Below are 27,187 nucleotides of genomic sequence, written 5' to 3'. Positions count from 1 at the left end.
TTCAATGAATTTCGTAAGACAAATACATGATCTGGATCAAAGCGACTGGGTTCAACCGAACCCGTAATCGATGGGCTAGCTCCGCCTCTGATAAGTACTTGTCAACCTCAAGTTATTTGAAGATTAATCTAGATTAATCTCACCTACAAGCAAGTAAGATCGAGTAGGTGATGTTGAGTCAAAAGATACATCAATAGCAGAAGAAAAGCAGCTACATCATGCACGCACGTAACTCCTATTATTCTTTTTAGCTTAAAAGAATATTATTCTTGTTAACTGAAATACCTAATTAAACAAGATAATTAAGATATGGTCATAAAGAAATCATTAACTATTCGAAATATAGTTGAGTCTCATGTTCCTGTCTGTAATGATTGAAGATTGTACTTCGTTTTCAAATCGTTGCATGTATTTATCCAACACTACAAGAAAGGTAATGTTCATCGCATGACTGCACAGCGTTCGGTTTGTTAGAAGACTTAAGCCTATAAATATATATATTCTATGGATTAATTAACATCATCAACTAATTAAGACTACACCTGTTAACTCTCTCTCTCTCATAAAAATGTTGAGGTTTAGTATAAATCTCTTGAAGTTAGTCATTTTGCTGTTTTTACTAATCTGTTGTTTGGAGAGTGCAATATGCAATGCTAGAAAAGGCAAGCAGGGCAGACATAGAAGGAGCAGAAAACAAGAACCTCCACAACAAAATATTGAGAATTCTTCGGTCTTTAATGTATTAGACTATGGTGCTAAAGGTGACGGTACCACAGATGACACCAAAGTAAGATGCGTCTATTATATAGTATATCACAATGTTTATGTGATTATCTTATATAAAATTTTAAGTCGTTGAGAATGCTAATATTTAATTATTTACACAAGTATACATGACACTTAAAATGTAATTGCAGGTAACTATACTTAATTGCATTGATTGTTAACCTAAAACAAATGGTAATAAGTTATTATAACATGTTAAATTACATTGATTGTGTAAAAACAATTCACACCAAATCAGTACATATAACTTAAATTCTTTTGATAATTAGTTACTTCTGACGTTTTGATACCATATTAAAATGTGCAACTAAAAGTAATTATTAGAGAGTGTACTTTTAGTATCACTTAATTATGTCTTCAATGGGCAATGATGAACTTATTAAAATCTTGAAAAACTAAAACCCCTAGAATATATTATTACATTTTTATACCTTCCCTGGCTACCCAAAAAAATTGTAATCATGGTTAAGGTATAATATTTTCTTTTTCATGCCAACAAAATTGTTTCATTCAAACCTAACCAACGAATTTCACTATAGGTACATGACTAGCATTTTGTGCATTACATGTCTCTTCCTCGTACTTATTTCTATAAGTTTTTCTTCTACATGGTTATCTAACAATTCTTGACAGGCATTTGAAGCGACGTGGATCGAAGCTTGCAAAGTTGAAGGATCAACTATGATGGTTCCATCAGATTATGATTTCCTAGTTGGACCTATCTCTTTTTCAGGACCACATTGCGAAGAAAACATTGTTTTGCTGGTAAAACTTAAATATTAGAGCGAGAGATCGCATCTTTATTTATGTCTCAGCACAGATTATTCTTTCCAGATAACACATTGAAATTGACGATGTACCATAGATCTATCTTTGTCTTATATCTTCTTCTTTTTTTTTTTTTTTTTTTTGAACAGTTGGATGGGAGAATTATAGCACCAACAAACCCTACAGTTTGGGGTTCAGGGTTATTACAATGGCTTGAATTCAAAAATCTAAATGGAATATCTGTTAAAGGAAAAGGAACTATTGATGGGCAAGGCTCAGTTTGGTGGCAAAACGCTCAGTTAGAAAATCCTGATTATCATCCAAATTATACTACACGATTTGCTTTGGTAATCACTTATCTATTATTAAATTGATGATACTTTCTGTATCTCTTTTCTTTCCTTTTTGGGGTTTGAGAAAAGGTTAAAATTACCCCAACACTTCACTTCTCACTCCATCTTTCCCAATTCCATCTTTTCGCCACTCCTCTTTCCCTTACTCTTTGTCCTCACATTTTGTCCTCACTCCACTTTTTCTTATCCCATGCTTGTCCCCTCTCTCATACTTGTCCCCACTCACAATCCTACATGTCCCTCATTCAAAAGAAACGTACAGATCCCCACTAGAAAGGGACCCGAGCCGCCTCTCCTCTCTGTGGATTCTCACAGATCTACACACTATTCTCGGCAGAAAATACAGACTCCCTTATTTCTCTAAAAACACACACACACAGAGAACAGAAAGGAGGAAGAAGGACAAATAGCCCTAACAGTGATCCCTTCTTCTAAAAGTTTGGCGCCGCAGGTTCCTCCTCAAGAGAGATCAGCTCGTACCTGCTTTTTCCGCTAAAAACAGATCAGCTACGCTTAAATCGATCACTTCTTCCTCCTTAATAAGCAACATAGCCATTGCCAATAGAAAACAAAAGATCCATTGAAAAATTAACTTAAAAATGTCATAGGCAAGAGCTTCAACTAATAGTCATGAAACCATCATGAAACCACCTGAAACTTCCCTGTTTTCGCACCAAAACTCCAGCAAATAACCCCCAAAACGCCACCACAGATTCTAGTCGAACCGACGAGCTGTCCGTTTGCAACTCCGAGAGGTTCTGGTCGAGTTTCTCCGGCGTGGTCATTGTCGTTGGTTGAGTTTAGTTGCCAATTCATCGTAGCTATCGTGTAAGTGTATTGGGTTTTTCCTTTAAATAAATAAAAAATTTGAATTCTTAAGGTGCAATCCCTTTATTTCTTTACTATTTCTTTTCCTTGGTTAACTTCATGCTTTTAAATATATGAACACTGCTATTATTTTGTTGACTTAAGTGTTTCGAGCATATTGATGACTTTGAATATTTGATGCCTAAATTAGTTGATGTTTCTTTGCTTAATCTTGCCTCACTGTTTCTCTTTATAAATAATTTTCATATGAGATCCCAGTCATTGTTATGCATATATGCTTGTACATTAAGCCGAAACGTCTTCTTCGAGCTTGGGTTAGATTTTCGTTGTTGGATTCTCCGTATTTCATTTGTTCATATTAAATGTTGATTGGGTAATATTTTGGGGCTCTCAAGTTGATGTTAGGAAAAAGAATTTAGGATGTTGGAGTTGATTTTGAATTAAGAGAGAATGGGCTATTATGATCAATTGGACAATCATTTTATTGGAGAATTGGGCCGTATTTAATCTTGTAAGAATTGATCATTTTAAGTATATATGGGTTTAGATAGAAGCTGACCCAAAATGTCAATAAGGCTATAAGCTAGTGCATCTTTCCATAAATAATTTACTTTATTCCTTCCACAATAAATTCCATAGCTTTTGGCATTCATAATAATCTCAAATTATTTCAGAAATAACCTATGATTATGCTAGAATGCTTTAGGCGCGTTTTTAATTTATTATCGTGATTATGTACACGTTCGCGTGACATAATTATAATTCCCAAAATAACTCAAGGTACGCGTTCGCGCGACTTTGACAAAAAATAATCTTAATAATAATAAAAGTGTTATCAATAGGTACACATACGAGATAATTCCATAACTCCATAATCAAGCAATAAAAGCGGACATAGGAAAAACATAAAAATCATATAAATCACAGTTTATCCAAAATTAATTTAAGCTAAATATAGTCAATAAAGCGACTGTGCTAGGACCACGGGACTCGAAAAATTCCTAACACCTTCTCCCCGGTCAACAAAATTTCTTACCTGGACTTTATTTTCACAGACCAATAATAATAGAGTCAAACCTTCCTTTGACTAGGGGATTCAAATAAAAGGTGACTTGGAGCACCCGAAAACTCAATTCCAAATGGCAACTCTGTAAATAAAATAATCCCTATTCAAGTTTGTCATTTTAATTGAAAAAACTCTTTAACCCACAATAATTCATATACATAACTTTTTGGGGGTAGAAAAGGGGTGTGACATACACATCTATCCACTTTTGGAAATCGCTTTTCTATGACATAAATTAGTCTTATTCAAGTCGAGAGAAGGTCAAGAGTAACTAAGAACTTTTAAATATTATGGGACAATCAGCGTAAAGCAGTAGGGGTGGCAAATATGTTGTTTGGGTTGTATTAGGGCCGATTAAGATGGACTGGCTCATTAAATATATCATTGCCCAATCCTGCTCAAAGTTCATTTGTGAAAATAACACGGGCTAGCCAGTTTTCGGACTGGTAATTGAAAAATAGCCAGTACTTGCAAAGTCATTGAAAAATAGCCACTATTTTACTGCAATACGGAAAGTTCCAGCATAATATACTGGAGATTGGTGCACCCGTGTATGAACTTCCAGCATATTATGCTAGAACTCCAACACACGAAAAGTTCGAGTATAATATACTGGAGATTGGAGCACCTGTGTATGACCTTCCATGATATTATGTTGGACCAGTATATTATACTGCAACTCCAGTATATTATACTGAAAGTCCAGTATACTATACTGGAACTCCAGTATATTGTGATGGAATATTTTCCACATTTTGAACAGTGTTTTCGTTCAGATTTATCTTTACATTAAAAGTGGCTAAATTTCGATTACTTTTGAAATTATGGCTATTTTTTAGTTACCACTTTGTCACGACCCGAAATTTTCCACCAACGGAACCGTGATGGCGCCTAATATTTCATTAACCAATTCCTTAATTCTATTCAGAAATTAGCAATAACTAACTAAGATGAAATATAATAAGTGCGAAATATCATAAAATTGTATTAACTGCTACCACCCAGATCTGGAGTCATAATTCACGAGCATTCTAGAATTTACGACAAGTAATAGTCTGAAAGAAATACAACTGTCTGAATGAAAGAAAACAGTAGGACATAAAAGATAGACGGGGACATCAAGGTCTGTGAACGCCGACAGATTTACCTTGAATCTCCGGACAACGGACCAGTAGCAAATCTCGATCAACCTGAGCCGGTATCAAAATCTGCACAGAAAGTACAGAGTGCAGCATCAGTACAACCGACCCCATGTACTGGTAAGTGTCGAACCTAACCTCGGCGAAGTAGTGACGAGGTTAGGACAAGACACCCACACATAACATGAACAGTATAATCATGCTAGTGGCGACAACAGTAAATAAAGTAATAACGCAGAAATAATGGGAATGGGGCATAAAGTAGGGGAATAAAACATGAAGAGTGAGAATAATGAAAAGACAGAATTAAACAGAATATCCTTAAATGAATTGAGCAATTAAAACAGCAAAGAAAAACTGCACGGCATCACCCTATGTACTTTTACTCTCAACCTCACCAAATAACAAATAAGAATACACGACATCACCCATCGTGCTTTTACCCTCTTCCTCATAATATAAATAAATTATGCACGGCATCACCCTTCGTGCTTTACACTCTTCCTCACAATATAAATAAATTATGCACGGCATCACCCTTCGTGCTTTACACTCTTCCTCACAATATAATTTAATTATACACGGCATCACCCTTCGTGCTTTACACTCTTCCTCACAATATAAATAAATCATGCATGGCATCACCCTTCGTGCTTTACACTCTTCCTCACAATTCACAGAATTAATAATAACGGATAGAGAGAAGTTTCACAAGAAATTAACATTTCATCAATGATTACTTTCACAATTTAACATCTCAACCTCGATTCAATATTCACAATTTTATCGACCTTGGTGGAACCGGATATAAGTCTTCCAATATTTCAACAACAAGAATAAGCATGGGTAACAAGATTTAAGACTACAAATTTATAAGAAATAGAATTTCACTCGCATGCTATGACTCGACCACAACGTATAGATGCTCGTCACCTCAATTATACGTCGAATTCAACAACAAAACACATAGCAAATACTCACACAATACCTATTCCCTCAAGCCAAAGTTAGACACAACACTTACCTCGCTCCGAATGCCACTTAATTCTCAATCACAGCTTTTTCTTTGGAATTTACGTCCAAACCACTCGTATCTATTCAAAAATGACTCAATGATATCAAATATTGCTAAAGGAATCCACTATATTTCATAAATTAAATTTTCCAAGCATTCTTGAGTATTTCATATATTAACTGCTACCACCCGGATCTGGAGTCACAATTCACGAGCATTCTAGAATTTACGACAAGTAATAGTCTGAAAGAAATACAACTGTCTGAATGAAAGAAAACAGTAGGACATAAAAGATAGATGGGGACTTCAAGGTCTTTGAACGCCGACACATCTACCTTGAGTCTCCGGACAGCGGACCAGTAGCAAATCTTGATCAACCTGAGCCGGTATCAAAATCTGCACAGAAAGTGCAGAGTGCAGCATCAGTACAACCGACCCCATGTACAGGTAAGTGTCGAACCTAACCTCGGCGAAGTAGTGACGAGGCTAAGACAAGACACTCACATATAACCTGAACAGTATAATCATGCTAGTGGCGATAACAGTAAATAAAGCAATAAAGCAGAAATAATGGGAAGGGGGCATAAAGTGGGGGAATACAACATGAAGAGTGAGAATAATAAAAAGACAGAATTAAACAGAATATCCTTAAACGAATTGAGCAATTAAAACAGCAAAGGAAAACTGCACTGCATCACCTTACGTGCTTTTACTCTCAACCTCACCAAATAACAAATGAGACTGCACGGCATCACTCATCGTGCTTTTACCCTCTTCCTCACAATATAAATAATTTATGCACGGCATCACCTTTCGTGCTTTACACTCTTCCTCACAATATAAATAAATTATGTACGGCATCACCCTTCGTATTTTACGCTTTACACTCTTTCTCACAATATAAATAAATCATGCACGGCATCACCCTTCGTGCTTTACACTCTTCCTCATAATTCACAGAATCAATAACAACGGATAGAGAGAAGTTTCACAAGAAATCAAGATTTCATCAATGATTACTTTCACAATTTAACATCTCAACCTCGAATCAATATTCATAATTTTATCGACCTTGGTGGAACAAGATACAATACAAGTCTCTCAATATTTCAACAACAAGAATAAGCATGGGTAACAAGATTTAAGACTATAAATTTGCAAGAAATAGAATTTCACTTGCATGCTATGACTCGACCACAATGTATAGATGCTCGTCACCTCAACTATACGTCAAATTCAACAACAAAACACGTAGCAGATACTTACACAATACCTATTCCCTCAAGCCAAAGTTAGACACAACACTTACCTCGCTCCGAAGGCCACTTAATTCTCAATCACAGTTTTTCCTTTGGAATTCACCTCCAAACCACTCGTATCTATTCAAAAATTACTCAATGATATCAAATATTGCTAAAGGAATCAACTATATTTCATAAATTAAAATTTCCAAATTTTCCTCCAAAAAGTCGAAAACAATCGACCCCGGGCCCGCTTGGTCAAAACCCAAGGTTTGGACCAAAATTCTTTTACCCATTCACCCCCGAGTCCGAATATGTAATTAGTTTTGGAATCCGACCTCAAATTGGGGTCTAAATCCTCAAATTTTTAAAATTCTTAGTTTCTACCCTAACCCCTAATTCTACCATGAAAACGCTAGATTTTAGGGTGATAATTCATAAAATGTATTGGGTAATTGAAAGAAAATGGTTTAGAATCATTTACCACCAATTTGGGGAAGAAATGGCTCTTGAAAAATCGCCTCTCACCGTTTGATTTTTGAGAAAAATAAATTTTTGGCTAAAATCCCGTTTTGGATTCTCTTAAGTACCGGGCGACAGTGTTCATCGCGTTCGCAAGAGCACTGTCGCGTTAGCGAAGGGTACTGGCTGCCAAGCCTTCGCGTTCACGATGATTACTCCCCCTGGCCTTCGCGTTCGCGAGGCATGCATCGCGTTCGCGATGAAGGAACGACCAACCCCCCCAGGTCCCCACATGCTTCGCATTCGCGTTGAGCCGGTCGCGTTCGCGAAGGGTAATCCCCCATCACTTCGCGTTCGCGACCAAGCCTTCGTGTTAGCGAAGAAGAAAACTTCAGCTGTCCAGTTTATTCTTCGTGTTCGCGAGAGTACCTTCGCTAACGCGAAAAAGGACATGCCAGAACACAGAATCTGCAGAAAAACCAGATTTTCAAAGTCCAAAATATCCCGTGGCCTATCCGAAACTCACCCGAGCCCACGGGGCTCCAAACCAAATATGCACACAAGTCTAAAAATATCATACGGACCTGCTTGCGCGATCAAATCGCCAAAATAACACCTAGAACTACGAATTTAGCACCAAATCAAATAAAATTCTCAAGAACACTTTAACATTTCTATTTTCTCAACTGGACGTCCGAATCACGTCAAATCAACTCCGTTTCTCACCAAATTTCATGAAAAAGTATTAAATATCATAATGAACATATACCGGGCTCCGGAACCAGAATACGGACCTGGCACTAACAATGCCAAATATCAATCAATTCTTAAAAATAATTAATTTTCAGACTTTTAATTTTTATCAAAAATTCATAACTTGAGCTAGGGACCTCCGAATTCGATTCCGAGCATATGCCCAGGTCTCATAATTCCATACAGATCCACCGGGACCGTCAAAATATGGATCCGGGCCCGTTTACCAAAAAAGTTGATCGAAGTCAACTAAAATCAACTTTTAAGGCATAAATTCTTATTTTCATCAATTTTCAATGTAAAACATAAGATGACATTTTGTGTTATCACACACTTATATGGACTGGGTCAAGATGAGCTAAATAATGGGTTGTAACCCATCCTGCCCAAATCTTTGCAATATTCTCCACTTTTAAACAAGCATATATAAAATATTCTCACATATATAACAATGATTTTTATTTTTATTTTTCATATATATCATTTTGGAATAATTTATGAATGATGAATTATTTTTTCTTTTTTCCTGTTGCTTCTTGTCTTTTGTTTTGGAATTAATTATGTCAATTCATGTCTAATGATTTTTTCCCTCAATTTAGATTTAGAACTTTGTTTGATAGTTCTTTATCTTAAATACTAACAAAGATCAGAGTAATAAAAAAGTAGTAAAATTAAAACTTCTCACCCACCTCCCACCACCCTAACTCCCACCCTAACCCCCTCGCCCACCCCACCCTAAATAGAAATATTATTTAGAGTATTTTATTTTCTTGTTGTAGATAGAGTATTTTCTTGATAGAGTATTTTCTTATTGTTTCAATAGAGTATTTTTTTTTTTTATGATGTAGAAAAAAGTATTTTCTTTCATTTCAATAAAGTAAGTACTTTCTTTTCATGATGTAGAAAAGAATCTTTTTCACAAAATGGGTACTTACTTTTCATGTTGTAAAAAAAAATATTTTCTTTTATTCCAACAAAAAGAATACTTTATATACATGTTGTAGAAAAAGCTTTTTCTTTCAATTTAATAAAATGAGTACTTTCTTTTCATGTTGTAGAAAGAGTACTTTTGTTTTGTTTCAACAAGAAAATGAATATTTTATTTCTGTTATGAAGCTCAAATTTCAATATTGTTCTTGTGTGAAAAAGTAAAGCAGCACACTAGTTTCTTTGGGTTTGTATAAATTTTAAAAGAAAAATTAAATTCTTAAAAAAATAGAGTCTTGAAAATGTTGGGTATTTAGCGGGGGAGGGGGAGGGGGCAAGGACACATGAAACATGGGAATTTGGAGGGGGGGAGGGTTGAGGAGACTACGTAGCATAGAAAATTATTTTCCTAAACATATTTTCGACTCTCTAACCAATACTAAAAAGTATTTTTTGAAAAACGTTTACCACTCACCAACCAAACATGGGAAAATAAGTGATAAAATCATTCATTTTCTAGAAAAATATTTTCCATCATGTCAAACACGCCCTTAGAAGCTTTAAAGTGCAATTGCTATTCATAGGTCAGTTTGAACTGAAATTATTTGCGCTACTGAAAATTAATGGGTTTAGTTGAGATTTGGATTGTGCCCAAGCTTAGGCGCCCATCATTGGGAGGGTCAAATGGGTTTGGGTCATTTTTGCCACCCATAATATAGGCTTAGTTGATCGACCCACATTGATAGAAGGAATGGCACAAGTATTTCTTTTTCAATTTTTGGAGCTAATTTTGTACAGGAAATTACACTCAATAACCTTAAAAATTGATGATATTGATTTTTTGACCCCGCTTGTCCCATCGGTAATATTTTAAGGCCAAAATTCAAAAGTGTTATCCATGGAGAATGATAAATAGTGATTTTGACCGATTATTTGCTCTCTTTTACTTGCGATTTAGCTCAAAAATGCTTAAAGGCATTCTTAGAAACTAACAAAATGTGCTTACTTGCAGAAATATTAGGATATGAGTCAAAGAAGTCAAAATCAACTCATAAAGGAGTCAAAAGTAAATAAAAACCAAAACAGGGCAAAAAGGCCAGCAGTGCGGCCGCAGAGAGGAGATTCAGAGAATGGTGTTAGGGCAAGTTGAAGGAGTGCGGACCGCACCAAAATTATGCGGCCGCAGAATATCAAGTGTGGCCGCACTCACTATTATGCGGTCCATAGGAGTGAAGAATCGGAGAGTTTGATTCAAGTTCAAAATCAAAGAGTGCAGACCGCATCATTTTTATGCGGCCGCACAATCAGAAGCGCCGCCGCACTCGTTTTTATGCGGACCGCAGAAGCCCCGAAGTTCCAAGCCTAAAATTTCAAGAATGCGGACCGCACAACAATTGTGCGGCCGCGGAAGCTCAATGTGCAGACCGCACCAGAATTATGCGGCCGCACAACCTCCGCAGGGGCATTTTTGTCAGATATTTTCAGCTTAGTATAAATAGAACCTTTTGTCATTTTTAGGGTGTGACGTTGGAGAAGAGCACCTGACCGGTTTTCCTTGCTATTTTGAGGATTTTTGTACTGGTTTAACATCTATATATTAGATTTTCTTTCCCTAATAAATTAATATGCATTCTATCTTAATTTCTTCTTTGATTTATGTTCCTTTCATGAGTAGCTAAATCTTTAGCTAGGGTTGTGACCCAACCCTAGTGTGGGTATTTGATGGGTATTTAATTTAGGGCTTATTTTTTATTGGGTTAGTGATATTTAGCCTTGTTCATGATTGAACCATAGAATCAATGGTTGCAAATATTAATTTATGCATATTTGACTTAGCCTGTACTTGAGAAAGAGAGAGTAAGTCTAGGAAAACATGGCTAACAAGAAATTGGGGTGAACTCAAGAAATTGATAGCCCCAATTAAAGGGTTAAACCTAGAGATAGTAATACCCAACTTGAGCTAATATCACTTGTATTGTGCAAATACCCAATTGGACTTGAGAAAGCCAAATTGGGCAAAATCACTCAAACTACCGAGAGGTATAGAGTGAGTACCCGGATGTGATTGCTACATCACGACCCCAACTAATCAAATTTGCTTTGGAGTTTACAACCCATTAGATAACCACCTAGGAAGAATTCGCGACCCTAGTCCCTTTTAATCATTTGAAAAACTCAAAACCAAAAATATTATCCTTAGTTTTATACTTGCAAACAATAGAGTAAAGTAGAAGTAGAACACCAATCAAGTTTGTGGAAGTGTAATTGGATCCAAAACTTGCAATTAACTTATATATATACCTAATCCCATATTCTAACTCCCTGTGGATTCGATCCCGACTTTCGTTGGGTTTATTATTGCATAGACCGCCTCACTACTTAATTGTGGTGTGGGTTTGGCTGAGATCAATTTTTGGCGCCGTTGTCGGGGAGTTAAACAGATTTAGCTATATATCTAGGTATTTGTGTGTTTTGTCTTTATTTCCTTCCGAGTCAATAATTTTGTTTGTGAATTGCTTTTAGGTACAAAATGGCAATGAACCCCTCGAAAATTTACCATTGGCGGAGGAGGTAGATGATGATCAAATGGATGAGGTTCATCTCGAGACTCAAGTAAACAGGCGAGGCCGACCACCTCATGAGAATGTCCCAAACCCTCCCCCATCTCCACCAAGAGCAGCGCACCGGGTGTTGCCGAACGAGGGTTATGAAAGTGCAATAGTCCCGTCCCGGATTAGGGCGGACAACTTCTAAGTAACCAACGTGATGCTTACACTACTTGAGCAGCGGGGTTTCTTCACCGGAGCTCCACACCAAAATGCCTACGAGCATCTCAAAGGTTTCGTCGATACTTGTTGGGGGAGCAAGCAAACAAATATCTCCGAGGATGCACTGCGGTTAAGGCTGTTTCCCTTTTCTCTACGGGGAAAGGCTTTGGACTGGAGATTGCCCAATCATTCCATCCACACTTGGGATGAGTTGTCCGAGAAGTTCATTGCCAAATTCTTTTCTCTGGGGCACATGGCCACACTAAGGGATGAAATTCTAGCTTTCAAACAAGAGCCTAATGAGCCATTGCACGAGATTTGGGAAAGATATCGTACCATGGTCAAAGAATGCTCGAACAATGATATGACCGAGGCCATGATCCAATAGACCTTCTACACGGGGATCAACACAACGAATCAGTGTGTGGTAAATCAACTCGCTGGGGGTAACTTCATGAACACGCCTTATTTTGAAGCTTGTGAAATCTTGGATGAGATGGCGGGACACCTCTTTGGTATGGAAAAGTATAGCCAATGTTCCTCAGGGTGACCCAAATATTATTCACCTACACAAGGAGATACATGATCATGGGCAAGCTATTACGGAGTTGACAACCACCATGAACCAATTGGCCAAGGCTCAGCTTCAACAGGTTCAAGGGCCGAAACAGGTGAATGTTGTGGAAGGGGTGAACATGATGGTAAACAAGAAATGAGCAAGGTAATAGTGGGTATAATCAAGATGATTCATATGATGAGCAAGATGAAGAGGTTCAATATGTCAACAATTATCAAGGTCAAAGAAGCAATGCTCCAAATCAACAACAATGGAGATCACAAGGAAACCAAGGAAATTGGAACAACCAAGGCCACCAAGAAAATTGGAGTGGTGGCAACAACAATAATTAAAGCAATTGGGGAGGAAATAATCAAGTTAATTGGGGTGGCTATAATCAAAGCAATTGGGGAGGCAACAATAATCAAGAGGGTTGGAACAATAGTAATCAAGGAAATCGGGGGTCGGGATTTCAGAGGCCCCCGATGTATCAACAACCAAAAAACTCGCCTCCATATCCGTCGCAAGGTCCTAGTTCTTCCAATAGTGAAATGGGACGAATTGAAAACATGTTTAAGCAAATGATGGAGAAAAACACCGACTCCGATGCCCAATTAGCCTCCCACAACACTACTAACTGCAACTTGGAGGTTCAACTTGGCCAAATTTCTCAAGCTTTAAATACTCGCCCAAAGGGGGCACTACCTAGTGATACGGTGGTGAACCCGAAAGGTGGGAATACTGGGCATGCAATGGCCGTGACAACAAGAAGTGGGAGAGGTGGAGTTGCTAGTACCTCAATCCAAAGAAGACATGTAGGTGACGATGTATTGGTGCAAGATAATGATGAGCCAAGCAATGATGTTCAAGCTAATAAAGAAGCGAGGATTGATATTGATGAAAATGTGAAGGAGACGCAAGAAGAAGTGAACTCATCTAGGGAGCACGTGATTGACATGCTGGAGCCGGTAGTGCCAAAGGCTAAGGCACAATGCCAAGGCCTCCTCCTCCATACCCTCAAAGACTTGCAAAGAAACACAATGAGAATCAATTCAAGAAATTCATTGATATGATGAAAAGTTTCCAAAAATGTGCCGTTGGTTGAAGCCTTAGAACAAATGCCGGGACATGCCAAGTTCATGAAGGATTTGGTAACAAAGAATAGACTAATGAACTGTGAAATGATCAAAATGACACATCAAGTGAGTGCTATTGTGCACTCCATGGCTCCAAAGTTGGAAGACCCCAGTGCTTTCACAATCCCGTGCACTATTGGGAGTGCCGATTTCGCCAAAGCTTTATGTGACTGGGGGCAAGCATTAACTTGATGCCCTATTCTGTGTTCAAAACATTGGGGATTGGGCAACCAAGACCCACATCCATGAGGTTGCAAATGTCGGATCGGATAATGAAAAGGCCATTGGGGATAATTGATGATGTATTAGTCCGGGTCGACAAGTTCATCCTTCCCGTAGATTTTGTGATACTTGACTGTGAGGTTGGCTACGAGGTACCAATCATTTTGGGGAGACCTTTCCTTGCTACAGGGAAGGCCTTAGTTGATGTGGAAGCTGGCGATCTCACCTTCTGGGTGGGTGATGAAAAAGTGGTGTTCCATGTTTGTAAATCAATGAGGCAGCCAAATAGCAACGAAGTGTGTTCGTTCGTGGATCTTGTGACCGAAGTAATTGTTGATGACACAAGTGTTGTGATAAATGTTAAAGATACCTTGGAAGCTGTGTTGTTGAATCATGATGAGGATGAGAAGGAAGGCTTTGTAGATTGTGTTAATGCTTTGCAAGGAATGGGATCATATACTTATGAGCCCTAAACACTCTCCTTATATCTCGAAAACCGGAAGACTCCACCAACAAAGCCCTCAATCGAGGAGCCTCACACCTTAGAGTTAAAGCCTTTGCCTTCACTCCAAAGGAGGAAGAAAGAAATAGGTTGGACATTGGCGGATATTCGCGGTATAAGCCCCGCCTTTTGCATGCACAAAATCATTTTGGAGGAGGATGCCAAACCCTCCGTGGAACATCATTGAATGAGGCTATGCAAGGAGTAGTAAAGAAAGAGGTCATCAAGTGGTTGGATGCCGGAGTTGTTTACCCCATTTTCGATAGTTCGTGGACCTCGCCGGTGCAATGTGTCCCAAAGAAAGGGGGAATGACTGTGATAACAAATGACAAAAATGAATTGATTCCCACAAGAACTGTCACCGGGTGGAGAGTGTGCATGGATTATAGGAAGCTCAACAAAGTTACTCGGAAAGACCATTTTCCGCTTCCATTTCTTGATCAAATGTTGGATAGGTTAGCCGGATGTGCTTATTATTGCTTCCTTGATGGATATTCCGTGTATAACCAGATTCTTATTGCTCCTGAAGACCAAGAGAATACCACTTTCACTTGTCCCTATGGCACTTTCGCATTCTCGCGGATGTCATTCGGGTTATGCAACGTACTGGCTACTTTTCAACGGTGCATGATGGCCATCTTCACCGATATGGTGGAGGACTTTCTCGAGGATTTCATGGATGATTTTTCTGTCGTGGGGAATTCTTTTGAAGAGTGCTTGGATAACTTGGATAAGGTATTGACACGTTGTGAGGAAACTAAATTGGTGTTGAATTGGGAGAAGTGTCACTTTATGGTCGAGGAGGGCATTGTCCTCGGTCACAAGATTTTCAAGAATGGTATTGAAGTTGATAAAGCAAAAATAGAAGTAATATCCAAACTCCCTCCCCTTACTTCCGTAAAGGGAGTGAGGGGCTTTCTAGGTCATGCGGGGTTTTACCGCCAATTCATCAAGGACTTTTCTAAGGTGGTAAACCCCTTGTGCAAACTCTTGGAGAAAGATGCCAAGTTCTTTTTCAGTGAAGATTGTATGAAGGCATTTGAACTACTCAAGTATAAGTTGACTACCACTCCTATTATCATCGCGCCATATTGGAGCTTATCATTTGAGCTCATGTGTGATGCAAGCGATGTGGTGATTAGAGCTATATTGGGGCAATGAATTAACAAGATCTTTCATCCAGTCTACTATGCTAGCAAGACCATGAACGAGGCCCAAGTCAATTATACGGTGACCGAGAAAGAACTCCTAGCCATTGTCTTCTCTATGGAGAAGTTCCGCCTGTATCTAATGGGTAAAAAGGTAATTGTTCACACCGACCATACGGCACTTCATTATTTGATGAGCAAAAAAGACTCTAAGGCAAGGTTGATGTGGTGGGTGCTTCTATTGCAAGAGTTTGATCTAGAGATTCAAGACCGCAAGGGTAGTGAGAATCAAGTGGCGGACCACTTGTACCGATTAGAGGAGGGGGGAGGCCACATGATGGCCTTGAGATCAATGATTCATTTCCTGATGAACAACTCCTTTCCATTTCTATGACTGGGATGCCATGGTTTTTCGATGTGGACAACTATCTTGTGAGTGGCATTGTTCCGAATGAGTTCTCTTCAAACCAAAGGAAGAAGCTCAAACGGGACTGTCTAGACTACTATTGGGATGAGCCATATCTCTTCAAAATTTGTACTGATGGTGTTATCCAAAGATGTGTACCAAAAGAAGAACAATTAGGTATTCTTGAAGCTCACCACTCTCCACCATATGGTGGTCACCATCGTGGAGCAAGAACTGCTACAAAGGTGCTAAGCTGTGGATTATATTGGCCTACCCTTTACAAGGATGCTAGCGATCTCGTTAAGCATTGTGATGAATGCCAAAGGGTTAGTGTGATCACCAAAAAAAAAGAGATGCCTCTCACCACCATCCTAGAGATTGATATTTTTGATGTTTGGGGCATTGATTTTATGGGTCCGTTTGAGAGCTCATGTGGGAACACCTATATATTGGTAGCTATTGATTATGTGTCCAAATGGGTTGAAGTTGTGGCTTTGCCCAATAATGAAGCTTAGAGTGTGGTAGCATTCTTGAAGAAGAACATATTCACAAGGTTTGGTACTCCAAGGGCCATCATTAGTAATGGGGGATCACACTTTTGCAACAAAGCTTTTGATACTTTACTCTCCAAGTATGGTGTCACTCACAAAGTGTCGACCCCCTATCATCCTCAAGCAAGTGGACAGGTTGAAGTCTCCAACTGGGAGATCAAGAGTATTCTGTCAAAGACTGTGAATTCCAACCAAACAGATTGGTTGAAGAAACTTGACGATGCTCTTTGGGCTTATAGAACAGCTTACAAAACACCAATTAGTATGTCTCCGTATCGGTTAGTGTTCGGAAAAGCTTGTTACCTTCTGGTAGAACTTGAGCATAAGGCTATGTGGGCATTGAAGAAGCTTAACCTTGAGTGGGATGTAGCTGCAAATCTTAGGGTGGAGCAATTAAATAAACTTGATGAGTTTCAGTTCCATGCATACTCCAGTTCGTCCTTGTATTAGGACAAGATGAAGTACCTCCATGACAAGTATATCCGGAATAAAGAATTCAAAGAAGGTAATCTTGTGCTTTTGTTCAACTCTCGGTTGCAGATATTTTTGGGAAAGCTGAAATCAAAGTGGAGTGGCCCATTTGAAGTTGTACATGTGACACCCTTTGGTGCTCTAGATTTGAAAAACAAGAATGATGAGGTGTTTAGAATCAACGGGCACCGGGTTAAATATTATCTTGGCAAGGTTGATGATGGCCACATTGTGGCGTTGCTCCATTTCAAGTGATTGATGGTAACATGCGTCGTGCCGCGATGTTAAATCATGCGCTTCTTGGGAGGCAACTCATGTGTCTTTTTCTTTTTCTTGTTTTTCTTCTTTAGATTAGATAGGCTTTGTTTTGTACTAACTAGTTTTGAAGTGTATGCAGGAATGGGTATGCATTGTAGGAACTGAGCATGAAACATTTGACTAAGTGTCAGAAAAGTGCGGACCGCACTAGAATTATGCGGACCACACTGCCACTCTGCGGCCGCACAATTTTGTGTGCGGTCACACAACTGGGAGATGAAAAATACATGGTCTCTGAAGTTTGGACTGACAAAAATCCTTAACAAAATGCGGCCGCATCCATTTATGTACGGTCCGCACTAATTCTGCGGCGGCACTCATTGTTGTGCGGTTCGCAGCAATTCTTCACAAGGGCAGGTAATGAGTGCGGACCGCACTCAAAATTGTGCGGCCGCACTCCAGGTAAAATTGTGGGCCCGACGGGTAAAAGTATAAATAGGGCCTCCCTCAGCCTTTTACACTTTATGCTCTTTTGAAATTTGAATCTAAGCTAGCACAATGCATATCCTCATTGTTTTCAATCTCTCCTCATTTCATCAGTGTTGAATCTCACCTACATCTTCATTACTGGTATGCTAATTTATTCTTTAGATTTTTCGTTAATTTTATTCTTTTGACTAGGGTTCTTTCCATACCTAAATATGTCAATGGTTAGTTGTTTGTACTTAGAATCATGTGGGTAGTCTTTTTAAACGTTAATTGGGGTTTGGGTAATTGACCAATGATGTTTAATTGCTAAAAACTTGAGTAATTTGTGAATAAAATTCCATGAACCCTAAGTCAGTACCGCCTGAATTCAAATTGTGCGGCCGCACTTACTTTTGTGCGGTCCGCACCATGAGCTTCTGTGGCAGCACTCACTTTTGTGCGGTCCACAGTTCTCTGAACTAGGGTATCATTGTACATGATTTGTGCGGCTGCACTCAAAATTGTGCGGTCCGCAGTGGACTCATGCGGCCGAACTCATTTTTTTGTGGTCCACACTGATAAAACATCAGAGACCCCATTAGTCTGAACTTGGGCTGTGGTCCACACTTTTGGTTATGCGACCGCACTCAAAATTGTGCAGTTCGCACTTGGTAGTTTGCGGCTGCACTAACTTTTGTGCGGTCCTCACTGCTCCTTCTGAGACTGCTTTACTGCAGTTATTATGCATGCACCTATTGTTTACAAATCTAACTGACTCTTATCATTATGCATTGCAGACAATGGTTTGCTCACGTGGTAGAGGGGATACTTCGCAACGGAGGGCAGAACCCTCCCGAGGCTGAGGTCGAGGTCGAGGTCGAGGTAAAAGCAACCTACCTCTAGCACTTCAAAGGGTTATAAGTAAGAAAGCTACAGCCAACATACCTCCCGAACCCTCGGAAACTAGTGAGTATGTCTCATCTGGGGAAGCTTCTGAGAGTAACTCCGTGCAATCACAGCCGAAAGCCCAATCACAACAATTTCCTGGTAGATTCCACCTAGTAGATGAGTCGTCTTCTTCTTCCAGTTCCTCTGATGGTTCGGAAGAGGGTAGTCAAGCCTCTGAGCCCTCTTCCTCACGTGCTCCAGCTGATCCAATTAATGTGGACGATGATGATGATGATGTCCCAGACGATGGGAGAGGAGGGATACTACAGTGGGAGGTTTGGAGAGATCAAAGAGATCAGAGTTATAGGAGGACAGATTCGTCAGTGCTGCTGCCTTTGCTAAATTTAGGGAATGGTGGCCGCATCGGTCACTCACTCTTGAGCGGTAGTTCTTGATGAAAGATCTAGACAAGCACAACCCCAATGTCCTCCAACAATTCTGGGAGCGAAAATATTGGAGATGGTTTACCCACCACATTATGGATGCCAATGAGCATTTGGTCAAGGAATTCTGTACTAATGTAGCTCATATGAAAAAGGGTACCAAGGTGACAAAAGTTCGAAATTTGAAAATCAAGTTTGATGCCTGCACCTTGAACACGTATGTGGGATTTGAGGAAGTTGAGGCAGTCTAATACCTGGAGAAGCTGGCTATAGGTGACGTAGCTCGCCCATGGCTAGCTGAGATTCTGGCAATTCAAGGGTCAACACCTCCGTGGCTTACAGCAGGAGTTCCAATAGTCCGAGCCACCCTAAACTTTGAAGCAAAAGGGTGGCAAACATTTGTATGTAGCCGCATTGATCCATGCCTTAACGAGATCATGTCCACAAACATCACTCTGGCTATCCAAAAAGATGAAAGGTCCTACCCGTACCCGAACTTCCTCATAGAGTACTTCAAGGACCAAGGGGCGGAGCCAAGGCATTATGACACTGAGGTGAAGGCCAATAAGCCTTTCTCTTGGACCAACTTCAGGGAGCTGACAACACGAAATTCAAGGGTAAAGCTACTACCTCCACTGGCCAATCTGAGGATCCATCAGTAGTGGTTACTGATTCAGCTGCCGAGCCATCCACCGCAGCTGGTACTTTTATTGAGACAGCACCCATGCCACCTTCATCTTCCGGACCACCTGCTTCTACTAGACTATCAGTGCCATTATCAGTGCCGGCTTTATCTACATATCCTCAGACTGCGCTGCGAGTCTCCCAGACATTGGCGAGTCTTAACAACTGGATGCAGGCAACTACTACAATGCTGACTGATATATCCAGTGCTGTTGTTGCACAATCCTCAGCCCCAGCAGAGCCACAGGTACCTCTGTCAGTGAAGGAAACATTGAAGAAGATTATGGAGAACCAGAAGACCATTATTGATTCTCTGGCAACGCATGAGAAGGTCATTAAGGATTTGAGCAAATAGGTCAAGAAGATGCGTCGATCCCAGGTATCAAAGAAGTCGGTAGAGAAGCGGAGCAAAGAGGTTGAAAATATTGCATCTGCCGGAGATCTTCCATTAGACTTGCTTATGGAGTAGACAGTCCCAGCATCACAAGCAGCAGCCAGCCAGTCTGAGGAGCCGGTTTTGCGACTGCACACACTGCTGAGGAGATGATACAGATGCTCAGCAACCCAGTTGTCCCTCAGCCAGGAGATGATGACACACAGTTAGAGGAGACATAGGGTGTTGATGATCCCATGCAGACTGAGACCACATAGGGAGTTCTCTTAACTCTCTGCCCCTTCCATGTTCCTATTTTTGTTAAGCATTGGGGACAATGCTTATTTTTTATTTGGGGGGTGGTCTATTTTGAATAATTGACATTTGGCATGTAATAACTCTGATACTATTTTTTTTTAATTCTTATTTTCCCTTTGGTATATATATATTCTCCCCATTTGATGTAGATATTCATTTCCCTTATGTATATATTCATTTCACTTCGGTTTGTATATTCATTTATCTCGCTTCCCGTAGTTTACTTCATAGCTTCTTTAGTTTTTTTTCCTTAGCAGTATAACTTCTTATTTACTTTAGTAGCTTCTTTTTAATTTGTTAGCTTCTTTTTACGTTTTGAGTGAACAATAAGTCTTTGGTTTTCTTAATGCCATGGTTCTTTTCAAAGGTGATTTTGTGTGAACCGGGTGGCTCTTCCCAACGATGGATGGCGTGATAACCTTCTTAAGGGATTGAGTCCGTTTTCTTTTATGTTTTGACAAAATATAGTAGTAATGAATAAAAGTGTCTCGAGCATGCTTCACTTGGTACCGACACATTTACCTCTGACCTTATGGTTAAAAACAAAGTTGTTGGCATAAAATAGCTCTAGTTGTGACCTTTAGACTCTTGTGTTGACTCAAACAGTCATCGAGTGGTTCAGTCGAGCCATTTGTGATTCTCAATCTTAGCTAGGGTTGTTGTGGGCCCTCGACTCTGTTCTCTTTAGCAATCCAGTAGTGTGAGAGGTGAGGTATTGAATTGCAAGTCCAAGTTCCCGTGACAATAGTCTAGAACTTGCCCTGAGTGTTTTTATAGGCGAAATACTAAGTGTAGCTTGGCTTGAGAAATTATTGAAGGCTCTCCTTGATTCAATTCGAAATAGAATTCTTCCATAGCCTACCAATATGATAACCCTAGTCAACCCCTTTGAGCCAAAGCCTTTTTCTTTCAATAACCATGTTACAAGCCTTTATCCATTCTGTAGTGACTCTCTCTTGGCACCCAATCTTTCCTTAGTATTCTTGAGAAACAATGGGCAAAAACATAAGTTTGTGGGAGAGACGAGGAGTTTGAAGTGATAAAAGGTACAAAAAAGAGAAAGAAATGAAGAAAAAACAATGAATGAAATGAAGAGTTAAAAGGAATTCAGAAGAAAGTACGGATAAAAGGCTGAAGTAAATAGAAAAGGACAAAAATGAATGTCATGATCAAGAAAGAGTGACGTTACGTCTTTCTAGTTCCCCCGAGGAAAAATAAAATGACTCAAAGAGTCGAGAAAGTATGAGCCGAAAAGAGAAAATGGAGTGCTTAAGAAAAATGAAACCATTTTATTCCAACAAGTCCTATATTGGTCCAAAAGCCCTCATTACATCCCGCAAAAAATCTTACATGATTTCAAATTGAGTGAGCTTACATTAGTGATGATTTACATGAGGAGCAAACTTATGGTACTTAGAGTCAGACTTGTGGCATTCTTTTGAGAGAGATGAACGAACTTTTCACAATCCTTATATCGAGTGTTGCTTTCTAAAGTGAGTTATGCTAATGGAGAGTAGAGGAGGAGGAGTTTGGATCCACAATGACCTATTTGAAAGAGCGAGCTTCCTTGATGAATAGAGTCAACTCTTGATGCTCTAGTGTCACATTAGAACTATTGTACTCAAAAAGTCAAACCATTACATTGTTGATAATTCATATGTGTTGTGGGTAATTGTTGGTCCCAATTGATGTGTGATTGATTCACCTTAAGCCAACTAAAATATCTTTTTTTCTAGTGGAGGTGGGAATTCCCTTATTTGTTTGAGGACAAGCAAAAGCTTAAGTTTGGGGGAGTTGATAAGTAGGGATTTTGACCGATTATTTGCTCTCTTTTACTTGCGATTTAGCTTAAAAATGCTTAAAGGCATTCCCGTAAACTAACAAAAAATGCTTACTTGCATAAATATTGGGATATGAGCCAAAGAAGTCAAAATCAACTCATAAAGGAATCGAAAGTGAATAAGAACCAAAACAGGGTAAAAAGGCCAGTAGTGCGGACCGCACAATTCTAGTGCGGCCATAGAGAGGAGATTCAGAGAATGGTATTTGGGCAAGCTGAAGGAGTGCGGACCGCACCAAAATTGTGCGGCCGCAGAATATCAAGTGCAGCCGCACTCATTCTGCGGCCACACTCTCTATTATGCAGTCCACAGGAGTGAAGAATCAGAGAGTTGGATTCAAGCTCAAAATCAAGGAGTGCGGACCGCATCATTTTTATGCGGCCTCACAATTAGAAATGCGGCCGCACTCATTTTTATGCAGACCACAGAAGCGCCGAAGTTCCAAGAATGCGGACTGCACAATAATTGTGCGGCCGCAGAAGCTAAATGTGCGGACCGCACCAGAATTATGCGGTCGCACAACCTCCGTAGGGACATTTTTGTCACACGTTTTCAGCTTAGTATAAATATAACTTTTTATCATTTTTAGGGTGTGACGTTGGAGAAGGGCACCTGAGTTGTTTTCTTTGCTATTTTGAGGATTTTTATACTGGTTTAACATCTATACATTAGATTTTCTTTCCCTAATCGATTAATATGCATTATATCTTAATTCCTTCTATGATTTCTGTTCCTTTCATGAGTAGCTAAATCTTTAACTAGGGTTGTGACCCACCCCTTGTGTGGGTATTTGATGGGTGTTTAATTTAGGGCTTATTTTTTATTGGGTTAGTGATATTTAGCCTTGTTCATGATTGAACCCTAGAATCAATGGTTGCAAACATTGATTCGTGCATATTTGACTTAGCCTCTACTTGAGAAAGAGAGACGAAGTCTAGGAAAACTTGGCTAACAAGAAATTAGGGTGAACTCAAGAAATTGATAGCCCCAATTAAAGGGTTAAACCTAGAGATAGTAATACCCGACTTAAGTTAATATCACTTGTATTGTGCAAATACCCAATTGGACTTGAGAAGGCCAAATTGGACAAAATCACTCAAACTACTGAGAGGTATAGAGTGAGTACCCGGATGTGATTGCTACATCATGACCCCAACTAATAAAATTTGCCCTGGAGTTTATAACCCATTAGATAACCACCTAGGTAGAAGTCACGACCCTAGGCCCTTTTAGTCTTTTGAAAAACTCAAAACCAAAAATATTGTCCTTAGTTTTATACTTGCAAACAATAGAGTAAAGTAGAAGTAGAAGACCAATCAAGTTTGTGGAAGTGTAATTGGAGCCAAAACTTACAATTAACTTAGATATATACCTAATCCCATATTCTAACTCCCTGTGAATTCGATCCCAACCTTCGTTGGATTTATTATTGCATCGACCGCCTCACGACTTAATTATGGTGCGGGTTTAGCCGAGATCAATTTTTCCATAGCCTACCAATATGATAACCCTAGTCAACCCCTTTAATCCGAAGCCTTTTTCTTTCAATAACCATGTTACAAGCCTTTATCCGTTCTGCAGTGACTCTCTCTTGGCACTTGATCTTTCCTTAGTATTCTTGAGAAACAATGGGCAAAAACATAACTTTGTGGGAGAGACGAGAAGTTTAAAGTGATAAAAGGTACAAAGAAGAGAAAGAAATGAAGAAAAAAAAGTGAATAAAATGAAGAGTTGAAGGGAATTCAGAAGAAAGTAGGGCCTTTAATCCGAAGCCTTTTTCTTTCAATAACCATGTTACAAGCCTTTATCCGTTCTGCAGTGACTCTCTCTTGGCACCCGATCTTTCCTTAGTATTCTTGAGAAACAATGGCAAAAACATAAGTTTGTGGGAGAGACGAGGAGTTTGAAGTGATAAAAGGTACAAAGAAGAGAAAGAAATGAAGAAAAAAAAGTGAATAAAATGAAGAGTTGAAGGGAATTCAGAAGAAAGTAGGGATAAAAGGCTGAAGTAAATAGAAAAGGAAAAAAATGAATGTCATGATCAAGAAAGAGTGACGTTACGTCTCTCTAGTTCCCCCGAGGAAGAAGAAAATGAATCAAAGAGTCGAGAAAGTATGAGCCGAAAAGAAAAAATTGAGTGCTTAAGGAAAAATGAAACCATTCTATTCCAACAAGTCCTACCTTGGTCCAAAAGCCATCATTACATCCCGCAAAAGCCCTACATGATTTCAAGTTGGGTGAGCTTACATTAGTGGTGATTTACATAAGGGGCAAGCTTATGGTACTTAGAGCCGGACTTGTGACAATCTTTTGAGAGAGATGAGCAAACTTTTCACAATCCTTGTATCGAGTGTTGCTTTCTAAAGAGAGTCGTGCTAATGGAGAGTAGAGGAGTAGTTTGGATCCACAATGACCTATGTGAAAGAGCGAGCTTCCTTGATGAATAGAGTCAACTCTTGTTAGTCCCAATTGATGTGTGATTGATTTACCTTAAGCCAGCTGAAATATCTCTTTTTCTAGTGGAGGTGGGAATTGCCTTATTTGCTTGAGGATAAGCAAAAGCTTAAGTTTGGGGGAGTTGATAAGTAGGGATTTTGACTGATTATTTGCTCTCTTTTACTTGCGATTTATCTCAAAAATGCTTAAAGGCATTTCCTGAAACTAACAAAATGTGCTTACTTGTAGAAATATTAGGATATGAGCCAAAGAAGTCAAAATCAACTCATAAAGGAGTCAAAATTAAACAAGAACCAAAGCATGTCAAAAAGGCCAGCAGTGCGGCCGTAGAGAGGAGATTCAGAGAATGATATTTGGGCAAGCTGAAGGAGTACGGACCGCACCAAAATTGTACGGCGCGGAATATCAAGTGCAGCCGCACTCATTCTGCGGCCGCACTCTCTATTATGCGGTCCACAGGAGTGAAGAATCAGAGAGTTGGATTCAAGTCCAAAATCAAGGAGTGCGGACCACATCATTTTTATGCGGCCGCACAATCAAAAGCGCAGCGGCACTCATTTTTATGCGGACCATAGAAGCCCCGAAGTTCCAAGAATGCGGACCGCACAATAATTGTGCGGCCGCAGAAGCTAAATATGCAGACCGCAAAAGAATTATGTTGCCGCACAATCTCCGTAGGGACATTTTTGTCACACATTTTCAGCTTAGTATAAATATAACTTTTTATCATTTTTAGGGTGTGACGTTGGAGAAGAGCACCTGAGCTGTTTTCTTTGCTATTTTGAGGATTTTTGTACTTGTTTAACATCTATACATTAGATTTTCTTTCCCTAATTGATTAATATGTATTCTATCTTAATTCCTTCTTTAATTTCTGTACCTTTTATGAGTAGCTAAATCTTTATCTAGGGTTGTGACCCAACCCTTGTGTGGGTATTTGATGGGTGTTTAATTTAGGGCTTATTTTTTATTGGGTTAGTGATATTTAGCATTGTTCGTGATTGAATCCTAGAATCAATGGTTGCAAACATTGATTCGTGCCTATTTGACTTAGCCTCTAGTTGAGAAAGAGATACGAAGTATAGGAAAACTTCGCTAACAAGAAATTAGGGTGAACTCAAAAAATTGATAGCTCCAATTAAAGGGTTAAACCTAGAGATAGTAATACCCGACTTGAGCTAATATCACTTGTATTGTGCAAATACCCAATTGGACTTGAGAAGGCCAAATTGGACAAAATCACTCAAACTACTGAGAGGTATAGAGTGAGTACCCGGATGTGATTGCTACATCATGACCCCAACTAATAAAATTTGCCGTGGAGTTTATAACCCATTAGATAACCACCTAGGTAGAAGTCACGACCCTAGTCCCTTTTAATCATTTAAAAAACTCAAAATCAAAAATATTGTCCTTAGTTTTATACTTGCAAACAATAGAGTAAAGTAGAAGTAGAAGACCAATCAAGTTTGTGGAAGTGTAATTGGAGCCAAAACTTACAATTAACTTAGATATATACCTAATCCCATATTCTAACTCCCTGTGAATTCGATCCCGACCTTCGTTGGGTTTATTATTGCATCGACCGCCTCACGACTTAATTATGGTGCGGGTTTAGCCGAGATCAATTTTTTCATAGCCTACCAATATGATAACCCTAGTCAACCCCTTTAATCCGAAGCCTTTTTCTTTCAATAACCATGTTACAAGCCTTTATCCGTTCTGTAGTGACTCTCTCTTGGCACCCGATCTTTCCTTAGTATTCTTGAGAAACAATGGGCAAAAACATATGTTTGTGGGAGATACGAGGAGTTTGAAGTGATAAAAGGTACAAAGAAAAGAAAGAAATGAAGAAAAACAAAGTGAATAAAATGAAGAGTTGAAGGGGATTCAGAAGAAAGTAGGGATAAAAGGCTGAAGTAAAACGAAAAGGAGAAAAATGAATGTCATGATCAAGAAAGAGTGACGTTACGTCTCTCTAGTTCCCCCGAGAAAGAAGAAAATGACTCAAAGAGTCGAGAAAGTATGAGCCGAAAAGAGAAAATTGAGTGCTTAAGGAAAAATGAAACCATTCTATTCCAACAAGTCCTACCTTGGTCCAAAAGCCCTCATTACATCCCGCAAAAGCCCTACATGATTTCAAGTTGGGTGAGCTTACATTAGTGGTGATTTACATAAGGGGCAAGCTTATGGTACTTAGAGCCAGACTTGTGGCATTCTTTTGAGAGAGATGAGCAAACTTTTCACAATCCTTGTATCGAGTGTTGCTTTCTAAAGAGAGTCGTGCTAATAGAGAGTTGAGGAGGAGTTTGGATCCAAATGACCTATGTGAAAGAGCGAGCTTCCTTGATGAATAGAG

General features: G+C 39.3%; 1 protein-coding gene across 1 annotated transcript in view; it reads left to right on the top strand.

The window, feature by feature from the left end:
• Positions 1–568: 568 nt before the first annotated feature.
• The window catches only part of LOC142163841 (polygalacturonase-like), a 43,999-nt gene continuing 17,380 nt past the window's right edge, over positions 569–27,187 (top strand). Inside the window, exons 1-3 of the mRNA XM_075220986.1 lie at positions 569–787; positions 1,420–1,551; positions 1,704–1,901. Of these exons, the coding sequence (XP_075077087.1) occupies positions 569–787; positions 1,420–1,551; positions 1,704–1,901 (549 nt within the window). The remainder of the gene's footprint in view (positions 788–1,419; positions 1,552–1,703; positions 1,902–27,187) is intronic.

Source organism: Nicotiana tabacum, chromosome 9, assembly GCF_000715075.1.
Source record: "Nicotiana tabacum cultivar K326 chromosome 9, ASM71507v2, whole genome shotgun sequence".
Taxonomy (NCBI): Eukaryota; Viridiplantae; Streptophyta; class Magnoliopsida; order Solanales; family Solanaceae; genus Nicotiana; species Nicotiana tabacum.
The sequence above is the reverse complement of the archived record's forward strand: the minus strand, read 5'-3'. Positions and strand labels throughout refer to the sequence as shown.